The sequence below is a fragment of the Perognathus longimembris genome, chromosome 1, assembly GCF_023159225.1.
Source record: "Perognathus longimembris pacificus isolate PPM17 chromosome 1, ASM2315922v1, whole genome shotgun sequence".
Taxonomy (NCBI): domain Eukaryota; kingdom Metazoa; phylum Chordata; class Mammalia; order Rodentia; family Heteromyidae; genus Perognathus; species Perognathus longimembris.
Genome location: NC_063161.1, coordinates 57,690,176 through 57,712,381, shown reverse-complemented (window position 1 = coordinate 57,712,381; position 22,206 = coordinate 57,690,176). Strand labels below are relative to the sequence as shown.

The 22,206-nt window shown below is 42.7% G+C and overlaps 1 protein-coding gene across 2 annotated transcripts in view; it reads left to right on the top strand.

Moving 5' to 3' along the window:
* Ano6 (anoctamin 6) overlaps positions 1 to 22,206 on the top strand; it is a 158,474-nt gene that overhangs the window by 32,392 nt on the left and 103,876 nt on the right. The window contains exon 2 of one of the 2 annotated variants that reach the window (XM_048365969.1): positions 5,355 to 5,417. The exons of the other annotated variant lie outside the window; for it this stretch is intronic. Within the exon in view, the coding sequence (XP_048221926.1) occupies positions 5,355 to 5,417 (63 nt within the window). The remainder of the gene's footprint in view (positions 1 to 5,354; positions 5,418 to 22,206) is intronic. 2 annotated transcript variants of the gene reach the window in all.

The following is a 22,206-nucleotide window of genomic DNA, read 5'->3' as shown; positions in this document are numbered from 1 at the left end:
CCCTAGCCTTGAAAGAAAAGCTAGGGAAAACAGTTCTTGCCTTCATAAGCTTTATACTTGGCAGTAGGACAAATTTGGGTACACGTCTCTCTTTTTTTTTTTTTTTTTTTTTTGCCAGTCCTGGGCCTTGGACTCAGGGCCTGAGCACTGTCCCTGGCTTCTTCCCGCTCAAGGCTAGCACTCTGCCACTTGAGCCACAGCGCCGCTTCTGGCCGTTTTCTGTATATGTGGTGCTGGGGAATCGAACCTAGGGCCTCGTGTATCCGAGGCAGGCACTCTTGCCGCTAGGCTATATCCCCAGCCCCTACACGTCTCTTTTTGAACTTTCTCTTACCCTAGGTTGGCATAGTCCTAGGACAAAGTTTTTCCAAATTCAAGACAATAATTCTCTTTCCTCTGGAGACTAGAACAGGTATTTATCTTTAAGGTTTCATTTCTGTTTTTTTTTTTGTTGTTGTTGTTGTTGTTTGTTTTGTTTTTCTGTCCTGGAGATTGAACTCAGGGCCTCAGGTTGGCTAGGCAGGCACTATAACTCTTGCTTGAGCCATGTCCCAGTCCTTTTTTAGTTTTCAGGGAGGGTCTTGTGCAAATGTTGTATAGGCTGGTCTTCAACTGTGATCCTCCTGTCTCTGCCTCCAGTGTTTCTGGGACTACAGGCATTAGGCTAATGTCCCGTACCTGTTCAAGTTTTGATCACTCCACATGCTTGGACCTTAACACACTTACAGATCATTGTGGGTTAAGAAATACACATTTTTAGCTTAAATGTTCATAAGTTAAAGATCCTATAGGTAGTTTGTGGCTTTATGTGTCTTTGATATCTCAGTTCCCCCTTTTTAAGGAAATGGCTAATGCATAAAATTACTTAAAGAAACTTCAGCTTTGAGTTACAACATCTCTTTGAATATATTGCATGGTAGTCAGACAACACATTTATTAAAAAATTAGGGTGACACAGAATTTGCTTCTCTAGATTATTGTTTTTTTAATCCTGGAGAATGTCCTTTTTTTTTTAAACTGAAGTAACATTACTGTGACACCTCATTCATTAGTTCTTGGCATAGGGAGGAAAACCAGTTGAATATAAGCCAAGCCTTAAAAACTCACTAATATCTTAAACTATAAGATTTACTAAAAATACCATAAAAACTGGGTGGTAGGGGCTCATTCCTATAATTTTAACTACTCAGAAGGCTGAGATCTGGAAATCAAGGTTGATGCTGACCTGGGCAGAAAAGTCCATGATCCTCTGACCTCCAGTTAAGCAGCAAAAAGTTGGAAGTAGAATTATGACTGAAGATTTTAGAACACCAGTTTTGAGTGAAAATCTGAGCAAGCAAGAGCTTAACGCCTTGGGTTCAAACCCCAGTATTGCTCCCCTTCCAGAAAAAAAAAAATGTCTCATGAAAGCTGAGTGTCATGAGCAGGCCGAGCCTTGAAATAGGAAACTTCCTGCAGTCAAGTTATTTTACAGGTGCACTTGACTCAGTCCCCTACCATGAACCCCAGTTTCTTTGCATGCTGAATGAAGCCTTTGACATCATGGTGGCCAGCCAGCGGTGGCTTTTGATTTATGGTGCTAGTTGAATGACGTTTTCTATTTACTTATTTTATTAGTTTGCTAAGGGCTGCTGTAACAGTGCATCACAGACCAGATCACTAAACAAGAGATATTATTTCCTCAAAGTTCTGGAAGCCCAAGGTCAAAGTGACACATTTGTTTTTCTTTCTGAGGTCTCTTTGTGTGCTCTGGACAACTGCCCTCTGCACCAGTGTACCTTCTCTCTCCCAACGCGTGTACTGCCATCTCCTCCTATGATCAAATTTCCTCTTATTTCCCATGCCAGTCTGATTGGATTAACGTCTTCAGTGACCTCAGAACTTGATGTGTCCGCTTATAATTGAACCACGTACTTATTAACAGACATATCTAGGTTCACCTTACTCCCAGCTTCCTAAGTTCAGTGCTACTAGATTCCTAAAAAAAAACACAAGATGGAAAAAAACAAAACAAAACAAAATGGCAAAGAGAGCCACTTAATGAAATCAAATAGTTGACTCAAAAAATTCTTTTTTTTTTTGCCAGTCCTGGGCTTGGACTCAGGGCCTGAGCACTGTCCCTGGCTTCTTTTTGCTCAAAGCTAGCACTCTGCCACTTGAGCCACAGCGCCACTTCTGGCCATTTTCTATATATGTGGTGCTGGGGAATAGAACTCAGGGCTTCATGTTTGCAAGTCCAGCACCTTTGCCACTAGGCCATATTCCCAGCCCTCAAAAAATTCTTAAGAGCCAGTCATACCATTCTTGGGTGTACTTCCCCAAAAGATTATAAAACAGAATACAGTAAAGAAACTTGGATGTCTGTATTTAATGCTACACTATTCACTATAGCCAAGTTATGGAAACAGCCCAGATGTCTTTCAGTGGATGATTGTGTGTGCATATATGTATATGAGTATATGTACATATATGTATGTGCACTAAACATACATGCACACACATGTGCATATGCACATGTACACATATTCACACATGTACATATGTATGCATATGCACTTATATAGAATATATGTATATACAATATATGTAATATGTTAAGTATACATGCACATACACAATGGAATTTTACTCATCTATCAAGAAAAATGACATGCCATTTGCCAAGAAATGTCTGGACCTGAAAGATGTTATGATAAATGAAGTCAGGCTCAGAGACAAATGGCACATGTGTTCTTTCCTATGTGGAAGCCGATCTAAATTATAAACATATGAATAGGCATAAATATACAAACTGACGAAAGTATGCATGGTATACTTAGTGGAGGATTCCAGTAGTGTAACTCCTCTAATCAATTATAGTTTCACAAAATGAATACCAGGAAGCTGAAATGTGTTATCTGGAGGTGGGGGCAAAGGGAAGTGGAAGGTGAATGGAGGGAGGAAGGGTGGGAAAAAGACTGTCATAATATTCAGTGTACACATGTGAAAATAGGACCAGGTAACTTGAGGGGATGAGTGAAGTTGGGAAAGATGAGGGAGCATGATGGAAGGGCTGACATGGATCAAGTTGCATTGTCATAGAAATTGAAGCAACTTTGTACAACTACTTCAAACTAATTTAAAAAAATCAACTAACCTCTGAAAACAGCTTTTGCGTTTCCTTTTTCTGCTTGTAATAGAATTGGATTGTTAGGTGAAAGATTTCAGTCTCTTATGACCCTCCCACCCCCCAGTTCCCCTAAGCTGGAGTTAGTCCCTCTTGGGTAGAAGAAGGGAGGTCACCTCTGCCCCTCAAGTCCTGCCAAGGAAAAAGCCTGTATGTGAGTCACTAACGGGCATAGCCAATTTTTAGTGAAGTGAAACCACTTTTCTGTCTTGGAAGAATTTCTGTTGCCTGTCCATGTCGGCACGGGAGTCCTTTCTAGAGGCTTCCACCCTTCCGCAGGGACCAGCTTCCTTAGTAGTAGAATGTGAGTCCTCTTGCCACAAACCAAGATTTACAGCAGAGCCTGGCCCGCCAACACTCACTGGGTTCACAAAAGCTTGGAGAGTTCAGTGAGGAGCTGCGGGTCCAGTTCTAGGCCCAGACTCCCAGCCCTAGGAATGATCTGGTATTTGCTTGTAAGCTATGCTACAGTAGAAACCTTCTTCCTGAAGGACTTTTCATCTGAGTCATTTCAGGAAATTAAGCAGTCCATCAGAGAGGTTCATTTCCAGCTCCCCCCCACCATCCTCCCTTTCATTTTCACCTAGGGATTTCTAACCACATGTGGCTAGCATGGTATTTACCCAGATGTGAGAAACCATTCCTATAACAGTCTCTTTGAAAGTGGCTCTTCCTTGCCTGCCTGCAGAAATCCCAGGAAAGCGTGTGAAGACCCAGAGGTGGCTTCTGCCCTTATTAATGTAAACATTTCAGGCTTTGGTTTTTTGATGCTTACAGACATACTGTGTTGTATGGGTTTTGATGCGGGTGGGGGGGACATAAGAATTTTAGCAACAAATTTAAGATGTAGTCTGCAGTTTCTAATTACTGTTTGTTTAGTTCAACATTGCCTAGTAAGTGGATTTAAGTAAGCTCTGGGGCAGGAAATTTAATGCTCAGATTTCAGTCAGCCATGCAAATCAAATTCTCACTGAGTACTGCAGACAGCCTGCAGTATTTCCTTAGTGGAGTCGCTTTATAGATGGGTTCTATTCAATTTGAAATTTAGAACCAAGGCCATTTTAGGATGGCCATTTTTCTCCTGACCTGCATCAGCAGGAGCCATGTGGATGCACACATCCAAAATGAGCCTGCTGTATGATACAGTCCCACTGAAAGTCCACCCATGGCTGGGTGCCAGTGGCTCACACCTGTAATCCTAGCTACTCAAGAGGTTGAGACCTGAGGATTCTGGTTCAAAGCCAGCCTGAGCAGAAAAGCTCATGAGACGCTTTTTCTCCAGTTAGCTATCAAAAAGCTAGAAACAGATGTGGTTCAGGTGGTAGAGGGCTAGCCTTGAGCAAAAGAAGCTGAAGGACAGTATGCACACATGCATGTGTGTGCACACACACAATCCTTCTTTCTAATTTGATGTAGGATGAGGGAGAGAAAAACTCAGAAGCGTCTTCCTTCCTTTCTCAGCCTTCCTTGGATGCCATAGGAAATTGGAAAGCCAGAAGCCTGCAATCCTAAGCTACTCATGAGGCTGAGATCTGAGGATCGTGGTTCAAAGCCAGCCTGGACTCTTACCTCCACCAGAAGTGGAGTATGGTTCAAGTGGTAAAGCCTTGAGTGAAAAAAAATCCATGCGAATGAAGTGGTTTCCAACCTTGGGTGTAGCTAGGAATTAGCCTGGGGACTTAATTTAAAATTACTCATGTCTGAACCCCCTCTCCTCAAGATTCCAGTGCAGTTATCTAAATTGTTATCTGTCTTTGGTTTTCCAAAATCTCTGCAGAAGACATTATGGGGCACTAAGATTTAAGATTGCAAGAACTTGAGAGTCTTGTGCAAGCCTGACTGCAGACAGGCAGTAACAGGAGAAAAACAGATAGCCCATTGGTTAAGACTGCATTTCTAAAGGAAGAAGAGGGGAGGGGGGAATAGGAGAGTGGGAGGGAGAACCATGACTTTCAATTTTTTTTGTAAAGCTCCCAGGCAATTCTGACACACACCAAGAGTTTGGTCAAACTGATTGAAACCATTCCAGGCCCAAGATGAAGAAAAATGAGACCTGGGAAGGTCAGATGATGTGGTGATGTGGCCGAGGCAGGTCTGGAACTCAGTACAGCGCCTCCTGCTGGTGTTCTGCCTGGCACCAGCCCTTGGGCTTGTCTGTTGTATTTAATGATGCCTCCTCATCCTTCAGGTGATGTTCCCGCCTCCAGGAGGCCTTTTCTGACTCCTCATTCTCTCCTCCCAGCCAGTCTAGGTAAGATTGCTCCTCGCGTGTATTTGAACAGCACCACTAACGTATCTTGCCCCTCACACTGTTCAAGGACAGGTTCATGGAGCGTGTGTGCGTGTGTCTGTACGTGTGCACGCATGCTCGCACTCTGGACCTGGGGTTTGAACTCCGGGCCTTGGTGCTAATGAGCTTTTGTGCTCAAGGTTAGTGCTGTACCACCTAAGCCAGAAGTTGAGTTGTGGCTTTTTTTTTAGCTAGTGGTTAGCTGGGGATAAGAGTCTCATGGTCTTTTCCTGCCCCAGCTGGGTTTGAACTGCAGTCCTCAGATCTCAGCCTTTTGACTTTTTTTTGGGGGGGGGGGCATGGGTGCAGTCCCTGAGCTCTTTTTGTTCAAGGCTAGCACTCCGTTTTGAGCCACAGCCCTACTTCTGGTTTTCTGGTGGTTAATGGGGTAGATAAGAGTCTCACGGACTTTCCTGTGAAGTAGGATCCTCAGATCTCACTGGTGCAATCAATTCTTTTTTTTTTTTGGTCTGTTCTGAAGTTAGACATGCAGTTGGTTAAAACAGTCCATGTGTGTATGCCAGCTCCTGCATACTTTTGGGAATGGAATTAACATTCCTCCCCCTTGCTGAATCCCACCCGCCCAGGCTCTCAGTATGCTGAGTCCCTGCTTATCTCATCAGTACTGGGGTTGGGCCTTCTGAAATTCTTTGTTGCCCTGGCTTGGTGATTCTATTCCATCTTGATAGATTCAACTCCCAACTCATTTTCTATACTCAGTATTGAAAATTGTGGTGCCTGGGATTTAAGCCTCAAATACTATCTGTAGGTTAATAATGCCTGTCTGTCTGTCTCTTCTCTGCTTCTTGCTTCACCTGCTCTACCTCTCCACTTGGTTGTCTGGTTCTCCTCTGCCCCCTTCTCTCTTCTCCTCTTCTCTTCTCTTCTCTTCTCTTCTCTTCTCTTCTCTTCTCTTCTCTTCTCTTCTCTTCTCTTCTCTTCTCTTCTCTTCTCTTCTCCTCTCTCCCTCTCTCCCTCTCTCCCTCTCTCCCTGTCTCCCTCTCTCCCTGTCTCCCTGTCTCCCTCTCCCTCTCCCTCCCCCATGGAGATTGAACTCTTGGCCCAGGCACTGTCCTGAGCTTTTTCACTCAAGGCTGGCACTCTACCACTTGAGCTCAACTTCTGGATTTTTGGTGGCTAATAGGCGATGAGAGTCCTGGATCTCATATGACTTCCCTTCCTAGGCTGGCTTTGAACCACAATCCTCAGATCTTAGCCTCTTGAGTAAGCTAGGATCATAGATGTGAGCCATTGGTTCCTGACACTCGTGAACTGTCCATTGCTCATGTCCTCTCCAGTCTATTATAGCCTGCTGTCTTTTCCCATCGTGCTTCTGCCATTCTGTTTGTTAGGGCTGCTCTGGCTCTGGGCTGCTGCTTGTAGTGGGTTCACTCTTACCTTCCTGATCGATTCTTTTTTTTGAAATTGCCTCCTGTTGTGGCTTTCTTTCTCCTCCTTGCCTTGATCCATTGCCATGTGTCCTTCATTGTAAGGCGAGGCCTGTCCACAGTTCTAGATGTTCTTCTCTATCTGCCCCCTTATTTTCTTTTTTTGAGACAATTTATTGAGAATGTGCTTATTACTTGGTCCAAACAGAAAAGGACTCTATAATTCTTAATGGTATTTCCAAAAATCTTCTCAATATATCTTTGTTTATTTGTTTTGTTTGGTTGCCAGTCCTGGGGCTTAGACTAAGGCCTGAGCACTGTCCCTAGGTTCTTTTTGCTCAAGGCTAGCACTCTACCTCTTGAGCCCCAGTGCTACTTTTGGCTTTTTTTTTCTATATATGTGGTGCTGAGGAATCAAACCCAAGGCTTCATGTATATGAGGCGAGCTCTTTACCACTAGGCCATATTCCCAGCCCCACTTCTCGATGTTATATGATATCCCTCTTAGTTTGTCCTCGCAAGCATCCCATCATGTCTAGTAGGTATTTTTGTAGTCCTGTAGTTTGTCTACCTGACATAGATTTTTGGCCTATGCAAGAACAAAATAGAGCGCAGAAATTGGGACTACTCTTGCTTATAATTCTACCCAAATGCATACTGCAAAGAAAAGGAAATATTAAAAAAAAACTCTGAACTACTGATATTTCCATGCATGTACATAATATTGTTTGATCAAGTTCAATCCTAGTATTATTTTCTTATCTCATTACCCTCTTAAGACAATGTAATAATTTAATGGGTTTCATTATTCTAGTTTCATACATGTGTACGAAGTACTTTGTACAATCAATATATGATAATCCAAAACAGAGAAGAAAAATCTGGATTGGTTCTTGAACCTACTTGCACATCCAAGCCCTCTCCATTCTTTAGATTTCCACATGTTCCCCCTCCCCAACAGACTGCCCGCAAAGGTATCTTAGCCATTTCTTCTTGGCCCAGGTAAGTTCGCTGTGTGCGAGATTTGCAAACTCGGTCGGGGTAAGTACAGGAAGTCGTGCATGGAGGACGAGACAGTGGCTGGAAATTGCAAGTTGAACATTCTCTGTTATCTGCCCCCTTATTGACACCCAGGGGTTTAAGTACACTTGATTAGGTTAGCTCATCTCTTCCAAGGCCTTGCCAGTGCTGAACTCCAGACCCTACATCTCTGCTGTGGCTTCTAGCTGGGGCCAGTGGTGCTGTTATGGCCACCGTGGGTCACTTGTGGTAGATCATTCATTGTGCCCTGGCTTCATCCTCTGACTCATTTTGTTCTCCATTCTTTCAGCTCTTCTCTGCTTTGCATCCATACTGATCTTTGAGTATTTCCTCAGCTCACCAAACTGTTCTCTGCTATGGCCTTCACTTTCCCCTTCCTTACCTGATGCTACAAGGTTTGGTTAAGAAAAACTGGAGTACCTTCCCATTCAGTTTCCCAGGAGTGTTCTCAGTTTGGGATGTTTCTTTTAGTAATTTCCTGTTAACATGCTTAAATTGTAACTTACCTATTTTGTTTTGTTTTCAGTTTTAGTTAATGCTTAGCTTGCTTTCATCTGCCTTTGACCTGGGCATTCCACCTCCCATAAATCTTCCCCTCCCCGCATTGTCATCATATTGTAATAACATTGTGATTTCACCAAGATCAGTCTTCAGTGTTTATTTTATTATAACTGTGTAATGCTTCCCTCTGAGCCATGGAATATAGAGTTTGATTACTTTTCCTCTCAAGACTATACAGTGGATATTGACTTTATTTCTTGATTTTTGATGTGGTTAGGAATAATTCAACCTCACACTCTTTCCTAGTTGTGAAATCTCCTTGTCCTATAATCCATCACACCGGGAAGCTATCAAGGCTGCCTTTGGGGGAGTGGGGAGGCCTTCTAGAGCTTTCCCATATTTATACATTCTGATTACCCTATAGAATTGGGGAACAGATCCCTTTTTATCACTATCTCAAAGATTCCTTTGGCTTGGCACTTAGGTTACAGGCCTAAATTTAGGTCTTAGTGCTTCACGATTTAATTTCAGTGGAACATCTCTTTGCATGCCTTCACATGGAAAAAGGGTATGAAAGAGAGAGGCTGTGGTTGTTACTGTTGATTTTGTGTTTGTTACCACTGGGATTTGAACTTGGGTCCTTGTGCTTGCCAAGCAGTTGCTCTATCACTCGAGGTACTGTAACTTCAAGCCCAAGAGATGCAATTGTTTGGTATTTACAGGTCTGAAAATGCCCCCTTGTTCTCCTTTGGCATTTCAGAGATGGCTCAACTAAGGCTATAATTCTGAAATCACATTTTAGCCCCTAACTCTTGGGCCCCATTCCCCATGTCTTGAATGGGTGCTCACCCCTAGGTGGCAAATACAGAGGCATGGTAAAGGGCAGAGAGAGAGGGTCATTACCAGGCCCTGGGAGCCACAGGAAGACAGCACTTGAGCCTGTCTTCAGCCATGAAGCTATAGGTTTCAGATATGAGCTATAGGTTTCAATAGACAAAGAACTGGGAGAGAGGTGTGCATAATTATGAAGCAGTCACAGGTGTGTTTCTGGTGGTGCTCAGAAGGTGGTGGCAGCCATTTGACCTGTGGATCTGCCATTTTCTCTAGATTGATCAGGTATGGCCCTCTTAGAGACACTGATGTACCTGGTACCAGTGGCTCACATGTCTAATTATAGTTAGTCTGGAGGCTGAGATCTGAGAATCATAGTTCAAAGCCAGCCCAGGTGGAAACATCCATGAGACTCTTATCTCCAATTAAGCAGCAGAAAGGCCAGAAATGATGCTGTGGCTCAAGTGGTAGAGTACCAGCCTTGAGTGAAAAAGCTCAGGGACAGTGCCCAGGCCCTGAGTTCAAATCCCAGGACCAGCACAAAAGAAAAGATGCCCGGCAGGTGTTTGGTCTTCTGTCTGCTCCTACCTGGGTTTCAAAAGGGCAGGGATGGGAAATAGTGGCTGAGAGGACAAGCTTTTTTCTCCTTTAGTTAATTCCTGGGCCCAAGAAAGGAGTCAGTGTCCTTCAAGGAGAGCAATCTGTTAAGATTTTCTGTTAGAGCACATGTTAGATTTTCTAGGGTAGAAATCATACCTCAGAATTGTGGGTTCAAGGGATCTTGTAAGTTCCTTAAACCAGGAACTTAAATTCATTTTTGAATTCTTTGTATTAAAACTTTCTCTGGGGCTTTAGACTTTCTTTCTTTCTTTCTTTTTTTTGCCAGTCCTGGGTCTTGAACTCAGGGCCTGAGCACTGTCCCTGGCTTCTTTTTGCCCAAGGCTAGTACTGTGCCACTTGAGCCACAGTGCTTCTTCTGGCCTTTTCTACATATGTGGTACTGAGGAATTGAACCCAGGGCTTCATGTATACAAGGCAAGCACTCTTGCCACTAGGCCATATTCCCAGCCGGGCTTTGTAGACGTTTATCTGTGAATCCATTGTTTTTGTTTTCTGTGTGTTCTTGCGCACGTACGTACGTATGTACATACACACGCACATGTATGCACGCCAGTCCTGGGGTGTAAACTCAGGACCTAGGCATTGTTCCTGAGCTGTTTTTTTTTTTTTTTTTTTTTTTTTTTTTTTTAAATTCTAAGGTTTAATGGTTTGTCTTAGTAGGGAAGGAATAGTGTGGTATCTGGAAACTTGACAAAGAATACTTTGGGGAACTTTACTTTTAAATGACATTTTGATGCCCACAGGTTGTAAAAGCTGACATCCACATATCTAGTATTTGTCCATTACTGTTTTTTAAAAAATTTATTTGTTTATTAATTGAACACTTTTTTTTTGGCCAGTCCTGGGCCTTGGACTTAGGGCCTGAGCTCTGTCCCTGGCTTCCTTTTGCTCAAGGCTAGCACTCTGCCACTTGAGCCACAGCGCCACTTCTGGCTGTTTTCTGTATATGTGGTGCTGGGGAATTGAACCCAGGGCCTCATGTATACGAGGCAAGCTCTCTTGCCACTAGGCCATATCCCCAGCCCCAAACACAAATTTTTTGACAAGGTGTTGTGCAAAAAGGGTACAGTTACATAGTAGGGCAGTTTGTACATTTCTTGTGATATCTTACGTCCTGTTTTTCTATCTCTTCTCTAGGTCAGGTAGACATATATACAATATACAATGTATCAAGAACATATACAGTAGCCACCTGGCCACGCCCAAGGAAGTTCGCCTAGAGCTTTAAATGTAATGTCAATATTAGACCATATGTCGACAGTAGTCTTTATGAACGTACATACATAGCTTTTGAGCTATTGTATTCCCCTGAGAGGTCAATTTTTGACCTTTATATGTTGAGTAATTGTTTGGTTTTAGTTACGTACTGTTGGGTCGCTGCCCCAATCCTGTGGGAATACTATTTGACAAGCAGTTTTTGTTTCACAGACTTGGTCTCTACTGTCTCTCTGTCTCCCTTTGTTAACAGTCATATATCAGGGAGATCATGCCCCTTTGTTTTCTGTGTTCTAGGCTTGTCTCGCTCAACATTATTTATTCGAGTTCTGACCATTTCCCTGCGAATAACAATATTTCACTATTCCTAATCGCTATGTAGTATTCCATTGTGTGTAAGTACCATATTTTTTGGATCCATTCGTCTGTGGAGGGGCATCTGGGTTGTTTCCATATTTTGGCTATTGTGACTTGTGCCGTGATAAACATGGAAGTACAAATGTCTTTTTGATATCTTGGGGTTTGCTGTTTAGGATAGATGCCTAGGAGTGGTATGGCTGTGTCATAGGGTAGGTCTATATTGAGCTTTTTGAGAAACCTCCATACTGTTCTCCAAAGTTGTTGTACTAATTTGCACTCCCGCCAACGATGGAGAAGGGTTCCTCTTTCCCCGCACCCCCTCCAGCATTTGTTGTTGCCTGAGTTCAGAGTATAGGCCATTCTAACTGGGGTGAGGTGGGATCTCAGGGTTGTTTTTATTTGCATTTCCTTTACTACCAGGGATATTGAGCATTTCATCATGTGTTTCTTTGCCGTTTTTATATCTTCTCTTGTGAAGTCTCTCTTTACTGAGCTGTTTTTTTTATTTTGCTCAAGATGAATGCTCTACCACTTGAACAACAGCTCCACTTCCATATTTTTGGTGACTAATTGGAGGTAAGAGTCTTATAGACTTTCCTGCTCAGGCTAGCTTTGAACGAGGATTCTCAGATCTCGGTCTCTAGAGTAGCTAGGATTATAGGTGTGAGCTACCAGCATCCAGCTATGTTACCTGTCTTTTTGGTTTAGAATCTACATGCTTTATGTGGCCTGGTACTTAGTAGCTCAAGGAATATGGTGGAATCAGTAGACACTCCCAGTCTTCTGTGTGGGAGCTGAGGATGGGAGCCCTGGCAGGGTGGGGGCGGGGGTCCTCAGAGAGACCAAACCAGAAAAACCTGTGCAGCAAGCCCCTCAGCATGCACACTTAATGACAGCCCCTGGGTTCTCCCAGGATGAAGATTGCTCCAATTTAGGCAGTTTCCACTTGCCTATGGCTTCTCAGTCTTCCAAGACTGTGACACTGTGTACTTTCTTATTATTTGGTCTTTCTTGGTTTACATTCTAGTACAAGCAGAGATAGATGCATGTGTTCAGTGCTCTGTCTTTAAATATAAGTCTGATATGAATATTTGTTTTTTGTTGGTCCTGGGGCTTGAACTCAGAACCTGGGCACTGTCCAGATCTGTTGTGCCTCTACCACTTGAGTCACAGCTCTACTTCCAGCTTTTTTGATTAAGATAATAGTCTCACAGACTTTCCTGCCAGGAATAGCTTTGAACCATGATTCTCAGATCTCACCTTACTGAGTAGCTAGGATTTTAGGCATGGGCCACCAACACCTGGTTACTTTGTTCTTAGTGGCTATTTATGTTGCATTTGAACACATACATGATGAAACAGATTTCTGTGATTCTTTTGCACTGAAGAGTGAGGGTGGAGAATAGTAGAAATTCTCCAGTCCAGCACTTTGGAGACCTGGAGTTGTCAGAATTTGCTACACAGTCCTAGTTCGGCTATACATGTTCTTTACATTTCAGCTTTCTCATCCTCATATGATCCAAGTACTTCAGGAGCTCATTTCATGGTCTCTCTTTATCCATGGGACAGTTTTATTTAGAAGAAGTCAAAGTATAATTATGTGTAATTTAACAGCAGAATAGTGGACAGAACTGGAACAACCAGTCAAAGAAATGAGAAATGGATTGGCTGGTTTCAACTGTAATCCTCGCAGCTCAGGAGGCCAAGATGTGAGGAGCAGGGTTCCAGCCAGCCCTGGGGAAGATAAGTCCACAGAGTCAGCAAAAAAAAAACACAAAAAAACTAGAAGCAGAAGTGTGGTTCAAGTGGTACAGTGCCAACTTTGAGCTTGAGAAAGCCAAGTGAGAGAGCAAGGCCTCAAGCCTCAGTATCACCACCAAAATAATAACAGTAATAACGTAAAAAATTAGAAATTGAAGTTTCTCTTTATATTTCTCCTCCTCTTGTACCTCTACCTCCTTCTTCCTCCTCCTTGCCAGTACCTGGGGCTTGAACTCAGGGCCTGTGTGATGTCCCTAAAAAAATTATATTTATATATATATTTCCCTCAAGGCTAGCACTTTACTACTTGAGCCATAGCACCACTTCAGGCTGTGTGTGTGTGTGTGTGTGTGTGTGTGTGTGTGTTTAATTGGAGGTAAAATGTCTCACAGTCTTTCTTGCCTGGGCTGGCTTTGAACTGTGATCTTCAGATCTCACCTTCCTGAGTAGTTAGGATTACAGGCTTGAGCCACCAGTATGCAGCTGTTTTTCTCATTTCTCAATCATTCCAACAGCTGTCAAGTAAAATTTCCCACATATTGAAACCTATATTTTCATGAACTAGGAATGGTTGAAAGGTTAAAAGTGCCGACCCCCCCCTCCCCTTTTCTGGGCTTTTCCCCTGATGACAGCTCATCTCCAAAATATACTTGGCTATGTAGATCAGGTTAGCTGTGAACAGAAGAATAGGAAAGATAATCACAAGGAGTGTCTATTTTTCCCCTTGGCTCTGTGTCCATGCTCCCCGCAGGAAGCTAGCCTTCTGTCAGAGCCTGTGCTGAGAGATAAGAGGCTCAGCTGGATTCTGTTTCTCTCTTTCAAGCTGGCTTTTCTCAGCTGCCAGGGCAAGATGGTGGCCATTGCCTGTCACTGTGGTTTTGATGGGGGGATTTGATCATCATGTCTGTGGTCAGTACAATGACGTGAGGGGTTAAAAAGGGTGTGCATAGTGCTGGGGATATGGCCTAGTGGCAAGAGCGCTTGCCTCGTATACTTGAAGCCCTGGGTTCGATTCCCCAGCACCACATATACAGAAAATGGCCAGAAGTGGTGCTGTGACTCAAGTGGCAGAGTGCTAGCCTTGAGCAAAGAGAAGCCAGGGACAGTGCTCAGGCCCTGAGTCCAAGGCCCAGGACTGGAAAAAAAAACAAAAAAAAAAAAACAAAACAAAAAAAAACTGCTAAAAAAAAAAAAAAGGGTGTGCAGAATCATTGACCCTGTTTGCTAGGGTGGTGCTTTGTGAGTTCCCTTGGGCAGCTCATTTGAGTTGAATTGCTAGGGTAGAATCTGATAACTGGGACTGAATCTCCAGGTGGTTTGTTAAGTTTTTAATTCTCCCACTGCCCTTTGCGACCATGTAAAAGACAGCAAAGCAAAAAAGAAGGTGACATTCTTTTGTAAATTTTACTTTTGTGTGCTAGTTACTAGGGGTTGAACTTGGGCCTCAGGGTCACTTGGCTTTTTCACTCATTGCCAGCACTCTACCATGTGAACCACATCTCCACTTGTAGTGTTTTGGTGGTTAATTGGAGATAGGAGTCCCAAGGATTTTACTGCTCTGGCTGGCTTTTGAAACATGATCCTGAGATCTCAACTTCTTGAATAGCTAGGATTACAGGCATGAGCTACTGGCCCAGCTTAGATTCTTTTTTCCCCCCTCTCTTTCCTTATTATAAAGGTGATATACAAAGTGGTTACAGTTATGTAAGTCAAGTAAAGAGTGCATTTCTTATTGTCCAATGCCACCTTTCTCCCAGTTTTCCCCTCCTGTCCCCACCCACAAATTGTACAGTTCATTTTCCCCACAGTGTCCAGTAAGCACCACACTGCTGGATTTGTTAACCCTTTGTCTCTCCATTTCTGTGTCTCCCTCATCCTACCAAAGACAGATGAATGAACAAACAAGACAAAAAGGAAATGAAAATAAAAACAGCAGCAAAGAAAAAAACCTCTTGTTTCCATTTCCTGCAGTTCATTTTGGTAAATATGACTTTATATGATCAGATGTACATAGACACTGCACCTTTGTGGTCCTCTCCTAAGAGTGTCCTCCTTTGGTCTCACTGTGTGGGGACTCAGCTTTGATTCTTTAAAGCATTTGCTCTGGAAAGAACCCATAGGCCCAGTGAGCCCTTTTGACATTGTGCCCTGCCCTGCAAATCCTCGTCTTACTCCAGACCCACCTCTTTCCTTCCCATATCATCCTTGTGCTCAGAGAGCAGGCGGAGCCTTTGCTTCCTTCCTTCTCTCCCTCTTAGATAACTCAAATATTGCAGTTTGTATAATGCATGTAGAAATGTGTGTTTAGTCATTTTTCCTTCTTTTCATTTTGCTGATTAATGTTAATAATTTCCCCTGTGCCTCTGTCAGTTACCCTTCCTATTTATTTGTTTTTCTCTTCCATTATATTTTATGAGGATATGTAAGAGGAATGTATGTTTCATATTACAAAGGCAGTATTTTTCTTAGCCAAGTGCTAGAGGGTCATGCTTGTAATCCCAGCTACTCAGGAGGCTGAGATCTGGGGATTGTGGTTTGAAGCAACTTGGCTAAGAAAGTCTGTGAGATCTTATTTCTAAAAACTACCCCATAAAGCCAAAAGTGGAGCTATGGCTCAAGTGGTGACCATTAGTCCTGAGCAAAAAAGCTCAGGGACAGCTCCCAGGCCCCAAATTCAAGCCCCAGGATAGACACACACACACACGCACACACACACACACACACTTGTAAGTTGGTGGTTCAAACATGTAATCTTAGCTATTCAAGGGGCTGAGATGTGAGGATCCCAATTTGAAGCCAGCCTGGACAGGAAAGTTCATGAGATACTGATCTCCAGTTAAACACCAAAAAGCCAGAAGTGGGCCTGTGGCTCAAGTGGTAGATCGCCAGCCTTGAATTAAAAAAAAAAAAAAAAAGCTCTTGGTGAGCATTTTATTTTCAGAGTGTCTTTAGCTGCAGAGGAGATGGACTTCAGAAGGGTAGAAAATTGCTGATGGATGACCAGCTGGGAGGTGAGGGGGTCGGGGTCCATGTCCTGGGCCTCAGTACGAGAGGGGAAGGGGAAGACAGGGCAGCAACTCAGTTCCACAGAGTGGTGCTGGGCTGTGAGGGCAGAGGAGAGAGGGAGGCCTGGGTAGCTTACCCAACCAAAGAGAGCCAGCTAGAGGGATGTGAAACTGTGGTAAGTGCAATAGGTACAGTGCTGACGAGAGCTGATTAAAGTTGTTTTAACATTTTATGATGATCAAATCTTTATTGTTTTATTCTGGTTACTGAGCAATATATACTCATTATAAAAGTCTTAAGCTTGTCATTGTCTCTTGTCATTACATTCCTCTGTATAGCCATAGTTCATCCACTGAGCTGCGTGTGTGTGTATATATATATGTATATATATATGCGCTTCTAGATTGTTCTGTGCATAGGCTCACATACACAAACACATACTTTGGGTTTATTGCTATGAAGTCTTCTAAACTTTGATTTTTTTCATATTCTTTTTAGATATGCTACTACATAAAGCAAATGGGTAATATTTTATTGTGTTTTATAGTATCATCCGGATATTTGAGTTTTATTTAGATGTTTTTGCTGTCTATATTGAATGCCCAAACATACTTGTATAGTTTTTATTGTTTGTTTGTTTTCTTGCTTTTGTTTTTGGTGCCTGTCCTGGGACTTGAATTCAGAGCCTGGGTACTGTCCCTGAGCTTTAGTGTGCAAGGCTAATGTTCTACCTCTTGAGTCACAGCTCCACTTTCTGTATTTGCATTTTTTAAAATGTGTATGGGAAGAAATTCTTAAGTAAAATGTGGTTTCAAAGGGAATGTTCAGGGAATATGGCCTAGTGGTAAAGTGCTCGCCTCATATACATGAAGCCCTGGGTTCGATTCTTCAGCACCACATATATAGAAAAAAGTCGGAGGTGGCGCTGTGGATCAAATGGTAGAGTGCTAGCCTTGAGCAAAAAGAAGCCAGGGACAGTGCTCAGGCCCTGAGTTCAAGCCCCAGGACTGGCAAAAACCAAAACAAAACAAAGGGAATGTTCATTTGGTATTATGCTACTACTGTATTGCCCCAAGAGAGGGTCTTTTTTTTTTTTTCTTTTGTGGCAGTACTGTGGAATTGAACTTGGAACACTTGCCCTTAGCTATTTTGCTCAAGCCTGGCACTCTACCACCTTAGCTACAGCTCCATTTCCAGTGTTCTGCTGGTTAGCTGGAGATAAGAGTCTTAAGCATTTTTCTGCCTGGGTTGGCTGTGATCTTCAGATTTCAACCTCTTAATTGCTAGATTATAGGCATGAGCTCTGATACTTGTTGTTTGTTGTTAGGGGCCTACTGGGAATTGAATTTTAGGGCCTCACATTTAGCTAGGCACATGCTCTACCCCTTGAGCCATGCCTCCAGTCCCTTTTTGAGTTTGTTGTTTTCAAGGCAGTGTCACACTTTATTCTAGGCCAACCTCGACTGAGATTCGCCTCCTTGTACTTCACTGTCACTGGGGATGACAGGCACACAAGGCCGTGCCCGCCATTTTTGCTGGGTTGATATCATACACCACCATACTTGGTCACTGGTTGAGATGAAGTAATGCCAACTTTTCTGCCTAGGCTGACTGTGAACCACTATCCTCTGGTCTGTCTCCTAAGTAGCCAGTGTTTACAGGTGTGTGGCACTGTTCTCAGCATTTTTTTTTTAATATCAAGTTATAAAAGAGCCTACCCCTTGCTAGCATATAGTAGGCATGCAAGAAATACATGCAGGTTGAATGGTAAAACAAGTATTTGGTTGATTCAGTAAGGAAATTTAAGGATGTGTCCATGTGATGGCATCTGTTTTCTTTTTTAAAGAAAATTTTAATAATTGGTTTTTTTTTTTTGGCCAGTCCTGGGGCTTGGACTCTGGGCCTGAGCACTGTCCCTGGCTTCTTTTTGCTCAAGGCTAGCACTCTGCCACTTGAGCCACAGCGCCACTTCTGGCCATTTTCTGTATATGTGGTGCTGGGGAATCGAACCCAGGGCCTCATGTATATGAGGCAGGCACTCTTGCCACTAGGCCATATCCCTAGCCCTTAATAATTGGTTTTAAGTAAAATTTTCTTTACTAAGTAAAATTATTTCCTGCTGGAACTAATTGATGAAAGGAGTATGTGGAGAGTTAAAAGACCCCTTTTGCTGGGCGCCAGTGGCTCAGCCTATCATCTTAACTCTGAGTCTGATGTGAGGATCGCAGTTCAAAGTCAGTCGAGGCAGGAAGGTCAGTGAGATTCTTATCTCAAATGAACTCCCTCCCCCACAAAAGCTGGAAATTTGAGCTGTCGCTAAACTGGTAGTTTGGAGAGAAAAAGCTAAAGGACAGTACCCAGGCTCTGAGTTCAAGCCCAATACTGGCACTGGGCTTTTAATATTTACTTTATTATTTGCAGAGCTGGAACCTTGCATATACTAAGCATGCCCTCATTTTCATCCTCATGCCTTCTTTTCAATGTAGCCTCATATTTAATGAACTAACACTGGCATTTTTATTTCTCCATACTCTGAAGGTTATATACCCTTGTTTTTTTAAAAAGGGAAAAGAGTGTGAGTAAAGTTTAAATATAGCATTTCACCATTTTCCTTTGTGGTTGATACTTGGTGAGTGTTTACTTCAAGTAGTCTCCTGCTAAACACTGAAGGGAAATACTGTACTCATTTCTCAGGGGCAGACACTGAGGGTGTCTGAATTACATAGCCCACCTAGGATGTGATAGGTCTGAGATTTTTATGAGTCATCTATGAACAATGTGAAATCTTCTGCCCTCATGGAATTTAAATACTCAGTATTCCTAAGTACCAAAAGAAAATTGAGCCTAGCAGGGCAAGGTGACCCAGTGGGGGCTGTTTAGTATCTCAGGAACATGGTACAGAGACATAAACAATAATTGAGAGAGAGCTGGTGGTTCACAACCCCTAGGTCCTGGATTCAGATTCCATTCTGCTGCTCTTCTTGTTCAGTAGTATTAGAAGCACTTGGCTTCTCTGCTCCTCTGGGGCCATTGGAGGCTGAAATGACTTTAGGAGTGAAAGTGTCAAGTAGGCACTAGAGAGTATACAATCCTTCTAAAGGCTTTTCAGGGTGGTGGTCCAGGCAGGCCCTGTGGGAGTGGGGAATGATGGCTGGCTTTCTGGGGGAATTTTGCACCCTAGGCTAACAGGATTTGGTGAGGAATTGCGTGTGGGGGGAGGGATGAGGGATAGGTATCTGGGAGTGTGGGCTGGATTGTTTCCTGGGTTTGAGAACATGCACTGAAGCAGGAAGACAGGAGGAATAAACTGCAGGCTTGGTGGGGAGAAGGCACAGAGGAGAGTGACAGGTTAAGGTGGAGGTGCTTTTGATTTGTTCATGTTTAGCTTTTGTTCAGGTAGACAAGTACTAAAAATAAAGAGCAAAATCTCATAACATCCCACTACTTCTTAGGTTTTTTTTTTTTCCTTCAACTCATTTTTATCTCCATGAAGTCTTATGTCATATAATACATGTGGCTTTTATTTCCTTATTTTGCATGGGGCTTGAACTTGAGCTGTCCCTGAGCTTTTCTGCTCAAGGCTCATGCTCTGCCTCTCTGAGCCACCGTGCCACTTCTGGTTTTCTGGTGGTTGATTGGAGATAAGAATCTCATGGCATTTCCTGTGAACTAGGATCCTCAGATCTCAGCCTCCTGAGTAGCTAGGATTATTACAGGAATGAGCCACCAGCACCCAGCTTTGTTTTTTGTGTGCAGGTAAGGTACTGGGCTGAAACTCAGGGCCTGGACACTGCCTCATTGTTTTTCACTTAAGACTAGCACTCTACCACTCAAGCTCCACTTCCAGCTTTTTTTGGTAGTTAAAGATAATAGTCTCAAGCACTTTATTGCCCAGGCTATCTTTGAACCATGACTCTTAGATCTTAGCCTTCTGAGATTATAGGTCTGAGCGACCAGTGCCCAGCTAATGAACATTCTTTTAATTATTTTGGATAATCACATTCTATACTGTCATGCTATCATTGTCCAAGTGATTTAAGCATTCAGGTATTATGTACTTGAAGTAGAATTATAAGATCAAGTGGTTTGAGTAACATTAAAACTTTTTATATTTACAAGATTACCATTCAGAAAACTATTACCTAATTTTGCCAATATGTGCAATTGTTCCCTGAACCTTTGCTAATATTAGTTCTTAATGACGTGTGTGTGTGTGTGTGTGTGTGTGTGTGTGTGTGTGTGTGCTGGTAGTGGAGCTTGAACTCAGGACCTTGTGTTCTCACTTAGCTGTAGTGTTCAAGGCTGGCACTCTTGTATTTAAGCTACTGTTCCACTTTGGCTTTTTGCTTGTTAATTGGAGATAGGAATCCCATAGACATTTCTGCTTGGGCTGGCTTTGAACCTCAGTGTACAGGTCTCAGCCTCAGGCATGAGTCATCAATGCCAGGAAGATTTTAATAACTTTTCTTCTACCAGTTCAATAATTAAGCATGGTAGATGAGTTCCAATTTTCTTTCCAGTTACCAAATTTAGTAATCACTCACAGTGTTAGAATTTATTTGTAGTTGCTCACTAGAGTAATGTTGATATAGTTAAATACTTGTGGGATGGACAGTGAGAGGAGCTGAGCTGATTGTGTGGTAGGAGTCTGGGCCATGGTAGTGGACTAGACAGTAGTAGTCTAGGGGGCGTCCTTCCTCTATTCCTGTATCTTCCTTTCTGAGATAAGGGGCCTGTGTCCATAAATGGGGTTTGAATATTTGTTATTGTGTGTTGGGTACATTCTGTTGTTCTTACAATCAAAACATCCAAAAAGCAATGGAAAAACATTTCTGGCAACTTATTTAGTTGTAAAACTAGATAAATCTTATTTTCATTGAAGCAATGGGAACTGAACCAACACAAGACTCTCTGTTTAACGTCTCCCACCCTGCCCCCAGAGTGAATCTCTGTGTGGCTATATCATGTGAATTTTTGTGTGAGAGGTGCTGTTCTGCACCTTGTTTTCAAGTTCACGGTGATGGACAGTACATACATGTGGAGGATTATTTTAAATTGCAAATACTCAAACACAACAGTTAGCATGAAAGGTTTAGGTTAAGAGAATGCAGAGACATAATTTTGAACTCAACTTCTTGCTCTTGCTTGACTTTTTTTTCCTCTGAAACTGATGTTCCACCATTCAAGTGACAGCTTCAGTTCTGGCTTTTGCGTTGTTAATTGGAGGTAAGAATCTCATGGCTTTGTCTGCCCAGGCTGGCTTTGAAACACGATCCTCAGATCTCAGACTCCTGAGTAGCTAGAATGCAAATATAGACATCAGCGTCTGGTTATATGTTTTTTGTTTTCCTCTCCTAATTTCTGTCCTTCTTCCTATGCTGTAAAAAGGTGATTTGGGGAACCTCTGGTAGGTTAAGCCTGGAGCTGTGATTCAGATGTGCTTTGAGTTTTTATAGCCAGTAGGAATTTATGAGTGGTATCCTGTTTCATCGCCAGGGCATGCACTATCATTGTCATCTAGGAAGTGACTGACCAGAGACCAGAACCAAATCTCCCCTCAACCATAGCCAGCTACAAACTCAGGGTTTATCTGAGATCTTCAGGGGTCCTAAAAGACCTGAATTATTTGAACTTGAAAAGGGATAGCCTTCTGAGATGTGATTAGAACATATTTCCTATAATTAATATCACTTGTCTTTTAGAGAACTGCAACTGTTTGAGCCAAGCTTTTTAAGAAAAGACCAATTCAGCAAGAGCAAACAGCCTTACTCTTTGATTATGTGATAGGTGGTTTTGAATGTGAAGGTGTTGGTTAAATGTAAGAGTGCCTCAAATTTCACATGGTGTTAAAAGGGTCACCACATTGCCAAGAAAATTTGGAAAAAGAACCAAATTGGAAGACTCATACATTCTGATTTCAAAACTTACTGCAAAGCTACAGCATTCAGAGTATAGTGTTAAGATAGGAGTCCAAGTTACAGCAATCAGACAGTATAGCATTAAGACAGAGGAGTCCAGAGTCCAGA